This window comes from Bombina bombina, chromosome 12, assembly GCF_027579735.1.
Source record: "Bombina bombina isolate aBomBom1 chromosome 12, aBomBom1.pri, whole genome shotgun sequence".
In the NCBI taxonomy this organism is placed as follows: domain Eukaryota; kingdom Metazoa; phylum Chordata; class Amphibia; order Anura; family Bombinatoridae; genus Bombina; species Bombina bombina.
The window spans coordinates 41,166,592-41,178,906 of record NC_069510.1 but is presented as its reverse complement, the minus strand read 5'-3'; the positions used below and the strand labels follow the sequence as shown (position 1 = coordinate 41,178,906).

The window sequence follows — 12,315 nt, the reverse complement described above, 5'->3', positions numbered from 1 at the left end:
CATAAAACTCTATTTCTCCAACATAGGTGTGTCCGGTCCACGGCGTCATCCTTACTTGTGGGATATTCTCTTCCCCAACAGGAAATGGCAAAGAGCCCAGCAAAGCTGGTCACATGATCCCTCCTAGGCTCCGCCTACCCCAGTCATTCTCTTTGCCGTTGTACAGGCAACATCTCCACGGAGATGGCTTAGAGTTTTTTAGTGTTTAACTGTAGTTTTTATTATTCAATCAAGAGTTTGTTATTTTAAAATAGTGCTGGTATGTACTATTTACTCAGAAACAGAAAAGAGATGAAGATTTCTGTTTGCATGAGGAAAATGATTTTAGCACCGTAACTAAAATCCATGGCTGTTCCACACAGGACTGTTGAGAGCAATTAACTTCAGTTGGGGGAACAGTGTGCAGTCTCTTGCTGCTTGAGGTATGACACATTCTAACAAGACGATGTAATGCTGGAAGCTGTCATTTTCCCTATGGGATCCGGTAAGCCATGTTTATTAAGATAGTAAATAAGGGCTTCACAAGGGCTTTTTAAGACTGTAGACTTTTTCTGGGCTAAATCGATTCATTATTAACACATATTTAGCCTTGAGGAATCATTTATTCTGGGTATTTTGATATGATTATATCGGCAGGCACTGTTTTAGACACCTTATTCTTTAGGGGCTTTCCCTAATCATAGTCAGAGCCTCATTTTCGCGCCGGTATGGCGCACTTGTTTTTGAGGACAGCATGGCATGCAGCTGCATGTGTGTGGAGCTCTGATACATAGAAAAGTCTTTCTGAAGGCATCATTTGGTATCGTATTCCCCTTTGGGCTTGGTTGGGTCTCAGCAAAGCAGATTCCAGGGACTGTAAAGGGGTTAAATATATAAACGGCTCCGGTTCCGTTATTTTAAGGGTTAAAGCTTCCAAATTTGGTGTGCAATACTTTTAAGGCTTTAAGACACTGTGGTGAAATTTTGGTGAATTTTGAACAATTCCTTCATACTTTTTCGCAATTGCAGTAATAAAGTGTGTTTAGTTTAAAATTTAAAGTGACAGTAACGGTTTTATTTTAAAACGTTTTTTGTGCTTTGTTATCAAGTTTATGCCTGTTTAACATGTCTGAACTACCAGATAGATTGTGTTCTGACTGTGGGGAAACCAAGGTTCCTTCTCATTTAACTATATGTATTTTATGTCATAAAAAAATTTAGTAAAAATGATGCCCAAGATGATTCCTCAAGTGAGGGGAGTAAGCATGGTACTGCATCATCCCCTCCTTCGTCTACACCAGTCTTGCCCATACAGGAGGCCCCTAGTACATCTAGTGCGCCAATACTCCTTACTATGCAACATTTAACGGCTGTAATGGATAATTCTATCAAAAACATTTTAGCCAATATGCCCACTTATCAGCGAAAGCGCGACTGCTCTGTTTTAGAAAATTCTGTAGAGCATGAGAACGCTGATGATATGGTTTCTGAAGGGCCCCTACACCAGTCTGAGGGGGCCAGGGAGGTTTTGTCTGAGGGAGAAATTTCAGATTCAGGAAACATTTCTCAACAAGCTGAACCTGATGTGATTACTTTTAAATTTAAGTTGGAACATCTCCGCGCTCTGCTTAAGGAGGTGTTATCCAATTTGGATGATTGTGATTATCTGGTCATTCCAGAACCACTATGTAAAATGGAAAAGTTCTTAGAGGCCCCGGGGCCCCCCGAAGCTTTTCCTATATCCAAGCGGGTGGCGTACATTGTTAGTAAAGAATGGGACAGGCCCGGTATACCTTTAGTACCTCCCCCCATATTTATAAAATTGTTTTCTTATAGTCGACCCCAGAAAGGACTGATGGCAGACAGTCCCCAAGGTCGAGGGGGCGGTTTCTACTCTACACAAGCGCGCCACTATACCCATAGAAGATAGTTGTGCTTTCCAAGATCCTATGGATAAAAAATTAGAAGGTCTGCTAAAGATGTTTGTTCAGCAAGGTTCCCTTCTACAACCAATTGCATGCATTGTCCCTGTCACTGCAGCCGCGTGTTTCTAGTTTGATGAGCTAGGAAAGGCGATTATTAGTAATTCTTCTTCTTATGAGGAGATTATGGACAGAATTCGTGCTCTTAAATTGGCTAATTCTTTCACCCTAGACGCCACCTTGCAATTGGCTAGGTTAGCGGCGAAAAAATTCTGGGTTTGCTATTGTGGCGCAGAGCGCTTTGGTTAAAATCTTGGGCAGCGGATGCGTCTTCCAAGAACAAATTGCTTGACATTCCTTTCAAGGGGAAAACACTCTTTGGCCCTGACTTGAAAGAGATTATCTCTGATATCACTGGGGGCAAGGGCCACGCCCTTCCTCAGGATAGGTCTTTTCAAGACCAAAAATAAACCCAAGTTTCGTCCCTTTCGCAGAAACGGATCAGCCCCAAGGGCTACGTCCTCTAAGCAGGAAGGTAATACTTCTCAAGCCAATCCAGCCTGGAGACCTATGCAAGGCTGGAACAAAGGAAAGCAGGCCAGGAAACCTGCCACTGCTACCAAGACAGCATGAAATGCGGGCCCCCGATCCGGGACCGGATCTGGTGGGGGGCAGACTCTCTCTCTTCGCTCAGGCTTGGGCAAGAGATGTTCTGGATCCTTGGGCGCTAGAAATAGTCTCCCAAGGTTATTCTCTGGAGTTCAAGGGGCTTCCTCCAAGGGGGAGGTTCCACAGGTCTCAGTTGTCTTCAGACCACATAAGAAGACAGGCATTCTTACATTGGGTAGAAGACCTGCTAAAAATGGGAGTGATTCATCCTGTTCCCTTAGGAGAACAAGGGATGGGGTTCTACTCCAATCTGTTCATAGTTCCCAAAAAAGAGGGAACGTTCAGACCAATCTTAGATCTCAAGATCTTAAACAAGTTTCTCAAGGTTCCATCGTTCAAGATGGAAACCATTCGAACACTTCTTCCTTCCATCCAGGAAGGTCAATTCATGACCAAGGTGGATTTCAAGGATGCGTATCTACATATTCCTATCCACAAGGAACATCATCGGTTCCTAAGGTTTGCATTCCTGGACAAGCATTTCCAGTTCGTGGCGTTTTCTTTCGGATTAGCCACTGCTCCTAGGATTTTCTCATAGGTACTAGGGTCCCTTCTGGCGGTGCTAAGACCAAGGGGCATTGCTGTAGTACCTTTCTTGGACGACATTCTGATTCGAGCGTCGTCCCTTCCTCAAGTAAAGGCTCACACGGACATTGTCCTGGCCTTTCTCAGATCTCACGGATGGAAAGTGAACGTGGAAAAGAGTTCTCTATCTCCGTCAACGAGGGTTCCCTTCTTGGGAACTATAATAGACTCCTTAGAAATGAGGATTTTTCTGACAGAAGCCAGAAAAACAAAACTTCTAGACTCTTGTCGGATACTTCATTCCGTTCCTCTTCCTTCCATAGCGCAGTGCATGGAAGTGATAGGTTTGATGGTAGCGGCAATGGACATAGTTCCTTTTGTGCGCATTCATCTAAGACCATTACAACTGTTCATGCTCAGTCAGTGGAATGGGGACTATTCAGACTTGTCTCCGAAGATACAAGAAAATCAGAGGACCAGAGACTCATTCCGTTGGTGGCTGTCCCTGGACAACCTGTCACAAGGGATGACCTTCCGCAGACCAGAGTGGGTCATTGTCACGACCGACGCCAGTCTGATGGGCTGGGGCGCGGTCTGGGGATCCCTGAAAGCTCAGGGTCTTTGGTCTCGGGTAGAATCTCTTCTACCGATAAATATTCTGGAACTGAGAGCGATATTCAATGCTCTCAAAGCTTGGCCTCAGCTAGCGAGGGCCAAGTTCATACATCAACCATCAGGGGGGAACAAGGAGTTCCCTAGCGATGGAAGAAGTGACCAAAATCATTCTATGGGCGGAGTCTCACTCCTGCCATCTGTCTGCTATCCACATCCCAGGAGTGGAAAATTGGGAAGCGGATTTTCTGAGTCGTCAGACATTGCATCCGGGGGAGTGGGAACTCCATCCGGAAATCTTTGCCCAAGTCACTCAACCGTGGGGCATTCCAGACATGGATCTGATGGCCTCTCGTCAGAACTTCAGAGTTCCTTACTACGGGTACAGATCCAGGGATCCCAAGGCGGCTCTAGTGGATGCACTAGTAGCACCTTGGACCTTCAAACTAGCTTATGTGTTCCCGCCGTTTCCTCTCATCCCCAGGCTGGTAGCCAGGATCAATCAGGAGAGGGCGTTGGTGATTTTGATAGCTCCTGCGTGGCCACGCAGGACTTGGTATGCAGATCTGGTGAATATGTCATCGGCTCCACTATGGAAGCTACCTTTGAGACGAGACCTTCTTGTTCTAGGTCCGTTCGACCCACTCCAGCTGACTGCTTGGAGATTGAACGCTTGATCTTATCAAAGCGAGGGTTCTCAGATTCTGTTATTAATACTCTTGTTCAGGCCTGAAAGCCTGTAACCAGAAAAATTACCACATAATTTGGTATATCTGTTGGTGTGAATCTGCAGGATTCCCTTGGGACAAGGTTAAGATTCCTAAGAGTCTATCCTTCCTTCGAGAAGGATTGGAAAAAGGATTATCTGCAAGTTCCTTGATGGGACAGATTTCTGCCTTGTCTGTGTTACTTCACAAAAAGCTGGCAGCTGTGCCAGATGTTCTAGCCTTTGTTCAGGCTCTGGTTAGAATCAAGCCTGTTTACAAAATTTGGACTCCTCCTTGGAGTCTCAACCTAGTTCTTTCAGTTCTTCAGGGGGTTCCGTTTGAACCCTTACATGCCGTTGATATTAAGTTATTATCTTGGAAAGTTTTGTTTTTGGTTGCAATTTCTTCTGCTAGAAGAGTTTCAGAATTATCTGCTCTGCAGTGTTCTTCTCCTTATCTGGTGTTCCATGCAGATAAGGTGGTTTTGCGTACTAAACCTGGTTTTCTTCCAAAAGTTGTTTCTAACAAAAACATTAACCAGGAGATAGTTGTGCCTTCTTTGTGTCCTAATCCAGTTTCAAAGAAGGAACGTTTGTTGCACAACTTGGATGTAGTTCGTGCTCTCAAATTTTACTTAGCAGCTACTAAGGATTTCAGACAAACTTTGTCTTTGTTTGTTGTTTATTCTGGTAAACGGAGAGGTCAAAAAGCAACTTCTACCTCTCTCTCCTTCTGGATTAAAAGCATTATCCGATTGGCTTATGAGACTGCCGGACGGCAGCCTCCTGAAAGAATCACAGCTCACTCCACTAGGGCTGTGGCTTCCACATGGGCCTTCAAGAACGAGGCTTCTGTTGATCAGATATGTAAGGCAGCGACTTGGTCTTCACTGCACACTTTTTCTAAATTTTACAAATTTGATACTTTTGCTTCTTCTGAGGCTATTTTTGGGAGAAAGGTTTTGCAAGCCGTGGTGCCTTCCATTTAGGTGACCTGATTTGCTCCCTCCCTTCATCCGTGTCCTAAAGCTTTGGTATTGGTTCCCACAAGTAAGGATGACGCCGTGGACCGGACACACCTATGTTGGAGAAAACAGAATTTATGTTTACCTGATAAATTACTTTCTCCAACGGTGTGTCCGGTCCACGGCCCGCCCTGGTTTTTTTAATCAGGTCTGATAATTTATTTTCTTTAACTACAGTCACCACGGTAACATATGGTTTCTCCTATGCAAATATTCCTCCTTAACGTCGGTCGAATGACTGGGGTAGGCGGAGCCTAGGAGGGATCATGTGACCAGCTTTGCTGGGCTCTTTGCCATTTCCTGTTGGGGAAGAGAATATCCCACAAGTAAGGATGACGCCGTGGACCGGACACACCGTTGGAGAAAGTAATTTATCAGGTAAACATAAATTCTGTTTTTGCTACAGTATTTTATTTTTAAAATTAATTTCCTGTTTTCAATGTGCATTTACTCCTTACAAATGTAATAAACACATGTACAAAGTTGTACACCTTTGGAGCTACTTTGCAGTTCCTGAGCAGCTTAGATTAGTGATTGGTTGACCTACTCAGTCATAGACCTCATCATCTATCTAAACCATGAAGTTTTAATTTTTACTTTAATGTCTCTTTAACTTAGTACCCCTGGTTTATCAAACTTCACAATGACTCGCATCTAATTCCCAAGTTACCCCCCCATCTCTGATTCAGTTTAAATGAATCACAATCCCAGAGGCAGAACTTTTTATTCACTTTCTTAGATTTTTTTAGTGAAAGTTTTTCAGCAGGTAATTTTTAAATAACATTCTATTTTAAATTAGACAGTTACACTAAGGCACCAGTTCAATTGCAATGTGTTGCTTAACTGAAGAATAAAGCAATTTTTTATTTTTATAATATAATTGCATTGCAATTTAGTTGCATACAAAAAAGACATTTTAAAATGTCTCTTGAATAAATCTGTTTCCTTTTCTCTTGGTCTAACATAGAAATGTAGTAATAAAAAAGATGCAATGCTCATACTAACATTTTACATTCAGAATAAACAGCTTTGCAGACTGGGAAAGGCTAGGGGGCGGGTTTGAAAAAACCCTCTGAGAGCCCATTAACAAGCAATGTGCTGCTGCTTTGTAGCGCTACTGTATATATGACTGTTAACTTCAAACCGCTCTTTGCTCTGGATGCACTGTGTTATGGAAAACTTACACAGTTCAGCCAGAGCACAGCTCTGTTTGAAGAGAACAGTCTAATGTGAAGCAGCACAAAGTTTAAGCGCTAACAGTTCCTGCATGTGTCCTGCTCTTTTTGCAGACATGCTGCATTTTCTGCGATGACATCTCAGATCACTGTATGTTCTGCCTTGGGGATCACAATATGGCCAATATTACTTACATCTCAAGGAAGACAGCACAAACCATTTGTACAAAAACATGGCAAACCCAAGCCATCCTCCCCTTCATACCAATGATTGCTAATGCCAATAAATAAATAAAACCAACGCCATTTCTTTGTTTCTGTTTCACTAATCGTATATCAACCTACATCTGACAGGCACATTTTTTCCCTATGATTTCTTTTAACTCCCAAGGCATCTTCCTATTTAAAGAGACATCAAGCTAACTAAGCAAATAAGATAGTAGAAGTATATGGAAGGTTGTATAAAAATGCATGCTGTTTATAAATCATGAAAGTTTAAAAAGATAGTAAAGTACAAATTAAACTTTCATGATTCAGATATGGCATGTCATTTTAAACAGCTTTCTAATTTACTTTTATCATCAAATTTAGTTTGTTCTCTTGGTATTCTTAATTGAAAGCTAAACCTAGGTAGGCTCATATGCCAATTTCTAATCCCTTAAAGGCCGCCTCTTATCTGAATGCATTTGACAGTTTTTCACAGCTGGAGGGATAGTTCATGCGTTTAATATAAATATGAGTAATTTACGATTCAGTACTAATTGCCTGAAATGCAAGTCTATCAAAAGATCTGAGATAAGGAGGCAGTCTGCAGAGGCTTAGATACAAGGTAATTACAGAGGTAAAAAGTATATTAATATAACTGTGTTGGTTATGCAAAACTGGGGAATGGGTAATAAAGGAATTATCTATCTTTTTAAACAATAACATTTTTGGTGTTTACTATCCCTTTTAATTTTGACTTTTTCTGACCTTTAAGGTAAACCTTTATTTAATTAGCCTATTTTTGTTTCAACAAGGACTAAAATTGAAGAAATTCAACAAAAGAAAGAGGAAGAATTAAAAGTGTTTGCTCTACAAACCCAGAAGATCCAGCAAGATCTGCAGGTATCCCAGCAGGTAAGTGGGCCTAAACTGAACCAAACAGTACCCACCTCCTACCATTATCTTAGCATGTAACTGAGCCTGTATTGACCCAAATAGGATTGGAAGGTAACCAGGCCCATACTAAGCCATTTTTTATAACCAGTGAAATTAGTGAAAAAAAGTAATGATCTGTACATGGGGTGAGAGTTTTTATTCAATGAAAATGATATTCATTTTTGTAATCATAACCAGCATGCATAGTTTGTAAATATAAAATAATCCTAATATTATAAGTGTAACAGGGTCTTTTAGTTTTCTCCCTTTTGGTGAAAATGTTTCATAAATATTAATCTTAGTACATGAAAATTTAGAAAGTAAAGGTCTTAAAGGGACAGTATGCACTAATTGTCATATAACTGCATGTAATAGACACTACTATATAGAAGAAAATGCACAGACACTGATCTAAAAATCTAGTATAAAACCTTTTAAACACGTAGAAGCTCCCAGTTTAGCACTGTTGGTGAGGTTAGGCTGGACACCCAGTGAAAAAGTGTTGGGAAAACAGAAAAAAAGCCGACCCTCCCCCCTTCCCTGAATATAAAAAGATTATATAAACAGGAGCCTGTATACATCAGTATACATCTGACACTTTGGGGCTTGGTTAGGAGTCTGAAAATCAGCAGAATGATATTACAAAATAATCAAAAAAATACATTTTTACAAAAACACTCCCAGATGGGCTATATAAATGAATCATCTACAAAACATTTATGCAAAGAAAAATCTAGTGTACAATGTCCCTTTAAAAAGGAAATACAATTGCAAAAGAAAACGCTTTTGATGTTAGAGTATTTTATGATTGCACTGTTACTTGCATTTAATAATTGTGTTGTTTTTTTGTTTTTTTAATTCATTAAGAAAGATTTGTTCTTCGTTTTGCACGATTTTCATCAAATCAAGAAGAACACTGCATGAAATAAATTTTCGTATAAAAAAAGATGACACAACTTATTTAATCTTCTATAACAGTACAGGTAGAAAACCCTTTATCCAAACTGCCTTGGAATGGAAAAGGTTTGAATATCAGAATAGTTTGGATTTTGGAATATTTGTATCCGTAAAATGGGACAGTTTGGAGAGGGGATGGGACCAAGTGTAAACAACAATATCTTATGTCATTTAGGCAATATTTACATGTCATAATACAGCTTATGCATGTAACCTAAAGGCAGTTTTATATAATTTAATACTTCTGTAACTTACAGGCAGGGAAAATAGTAATTTTTGATAATTTTATTTAAAAAAAAATATTAATTAAAAAGTTTGGATTTTAGAATAAGTTTGGATTTTAGAATAAGTTTGGATTTTAGAATAAGTTTGGATTTTAGAATAAGTTTGGATTTTAGAATAAGTTTGGATTTTGGAATTCTGAATTTGGAAATTATTCTCATATAGTAAATCATGAAACTGCTAAGTGACAAGGTTTAAATATTGTCAACAATTCTAAAACCTTGTTATTATACAGAACAAGGTTTGTCTTTGAAGGATAGCTACATCTGTAAGAATATGGCGGCACAAGGTTCTAGTAACTTTTTTAAAACACAAATTTTGGGGCTTCTGTTTACTGGGAGAACCTGTGCAAAAGATCTTGGCCACTAATAAACAAGACTGACCGGCAAACTGTTGTATCACAACTATGCAATTGCTGATAGAAATCGCATTTAAGAAAATGAAATTACTATAACTTACAATCATGAAAATGTGAATATGAATTAAAACAAACTTATTAAAAGCATAATTGCAAAACTCCATTTCTAGATGTCAAGGTTGTGATTTCTGTTTTCTTGTGTTTCCTGTAGATCTTTTTAGCTGTACATACATATATGTATACGCAAGTCTGTCCTGTCTACTACTAAGGGACTACTACAATAATGCTGAATATAGGTTTAATCTAGACCAAATATTCATATATACCTCTAAAATGTCAGACTGTACTGTACATGCGCAAAGTAATAGAATTATTCCAAATCCTCTTGAGATACTCACAAATTTGTCAAAGCATTAAAGTTTAATTTTGTCTTTCATGTTTCCTTTAAAGGCATGCTGTACTCATAACATTCCTAAAATATTAAAGTGTTTAGAGACGTGAAAGTCAAGAGTATACTGAAACTTTACAGCTTCCGTATACTTTTTGAAAACACTACGCAATGTGTCTTTTTCAGGAGATATAGTTAGTGTAGTTGCGCCTAAAAAGTTAGCCAAAAAAGGCTATCAAAAAAGTCTAAACATGGATAACACAAATATTCAACTAAAATTATATTAGAAACTAAAATTATATTAGAAGGAGATGATCTTAGTTTGAATAATGTTATTATAATATGTAAGAAAATGGTATTTCATGCAAACATAAATATAAATGATGTTTCAAAGTGAAATCAAATAATATATTTAGTATGTGACTGGCCAGTCAAAATGTATATGTGTTATGTACACTCTAATAGCTTATAGCAGTTAGATGTATTATTTGTATCTTGTTGTCTTTTTCAATAACCAAATAGGCATCACTTGTACACTCTGGGTGCTGGTTTTCGGTGGCGTTTTCTATGGTAGTTACTCTTCATGTACATTGGAGGAAGTGTACCCACCAATCAGCTCCAAGGTCTCAGATCAGCAGATCACGCATGCATATGGTGCCAAACGTTCGTTTTTAAAGAAAGGTTAAAGCAGCCTTTTCTCCAACATAGGTGTGTCCGGTCCACGGCGTCATCCTTACTTGTGGGATATTCTCTTCCCCAACAGGAAATGGCAAAGAGCCCAGCAAAGCTGGTCACATGATCCCTCCTAGGCTCCGCCTACCCCAGTCATTCTCTTTGCCGTTGTACAGGCAACATCTCCACGGAGATGGCTTAGAGTTTTTTAGTGTTTAACTGTAGTTTTTATTATTCAATCAAGAGTTTGTTATTTTAAAATAGTGCTGGTATGTACTATTTACTCAGAAACAGAAAAGAGATGAAGATTTCTGTTTGTATGAGGAAAATGATTTTAGCAACCGTTACTAAAATCCATGGCTGTTCCACACAGGACTGTTGAGAGGAATTAACTTCAGTTGGGGGAACAGTGAGCAGTCTCTTGCTGCTTGAGGTATGACACATTCTAACAAGACGATGTAATGCTGGAAGCTGTCATTTTCCCTATGGGATCCGGTAAGCCATGTTTATTAAGATAGTAAATAAGGGCTTCACAAGGGCTTATTAAGACTGTAGACTTTTTCTGGGCTAAATCGATTCATTATTAACACATATTTAGCCTTGAGGAATCATTTAATCTGGGTATTTTGATAAGATTATATCGGCAGGCACTGTTTTAGACACCTTATTCTTAGGGGCTTTCCCAAATCATAGGCAGAGCCTCATTTTCGCGCCGGTGTTGCGCACTTGTTTTTGAGAGGCATGACATGCAGTCGCATGTGTGAGGAGCTCTGATACATAGAAAAGACTTTCTGAAGGCGTCATTTGGTATCGTATTCCCCTTTGGGCTTGGTTGGGTCTCAACAAAGCAAATACCAGGGACTGTAAAGGGGTTAAAGTTAAAAACGGCTCCGGTTCCGTTATTTTAAGGGTTAAAGCTTCCAAATTTGGTGTGCAATACTTTTAAGGCTTTAAGACACTGTGGTGAAATTTTGGTGAATTTTGAACAATTCCTTCATATTTTTTCGCAATTGCAGTAATAAAGTGTGTTCAGTTTAAAATTTAAAGTGACAGTAACGGTTTTATTTTAAAACGTTTTTTGTACTTTGTTATCAAGTTTATGCCTGTTTAACATGTCTGAACTACCAGATAGACTGTGTTCTGAATGTGGGGTAGCCAGAGTTCCTTCTCATTTAAATAAATGTGATTTATGTGACAATGACAATGATGCCCAAGATGATTCCTCAAGTGAGGGGAGTAAGCATGGTACTGCATCATTCCCTCCTTCGTCTACACGAGTCTTGCCCACTCAGGAGGCCCCTAGTACATCTAGCGCGCCAATACTCCTTACTATGCAACAATTAACGGCTGTAATGGATAATTCTGTCAAAAACATTTTAGCCAAAATGCACACTTATCAGCGTAAGCGCGACTGCTCTGTTTTAGATACTGAAGAGCATGACGACGCTGATAATAATGGTTCTGAAGGGCCCCTAAACCAGTCTGATGGGGCCAGGGAGGTTTTGTCTGAGGGAGAAATTACTGATTCAGGGAACATTTCTCAACAAGCTGAACCTGATGTGATTACGTTTAAATTTAAGTTGGAACATCTCCGCATTCTGCTTAAGGAGGTATTATCCACTCTGGATGATTGTGACAAGTTGGTCATCCCAGAGAAACTATGTAAAATGGACAAGTTCCTAGAGGTCCCGGGGCTCCCAGAAGCTTTTCCTATACCCAAGCGGGTGGCGGACATTGTAAATAAAGAATGGGAAAGGCCCGGTATTCCTTTCGTCCCTCCCCCCATATTTAAAAAATTGTTTCCTATGGTCGACCCCAGAAAGGACTTATGGCAGACAGTCCCCAAGGTCGAGGGAGCGGTTTCCACTTTAAACAAACGCACCACTATACCCATAGAAGATAGTT

General features: G+C 39.8%; 1 protein-coding gene across 3 annotated transcripts in view; it reads left to right on the top strand.

Annotated features, from left to right (window-relative positions):
* Positions 1-12,315, top strand: part of GRIPAP1 (GRIP1 associated protein 1) — a 151,213-nt gene that overhangs the window by 45,609 nt on the left and 93,289 nt on the right. For all 3 annotated transcript variants that reach the window (XM_053695509.1, XM_053695508.1, XM_053695511.1), the window contains one exon: positions 7,633-7,732. In XM_053695509.1, coding sequence (XP_053551484.1) covers positions 7,633-7,732 — 100 coding nt within the window. The remainder of the gene's footprint in view (positions 1-7,632; positions 7,733-12,315) is intronic.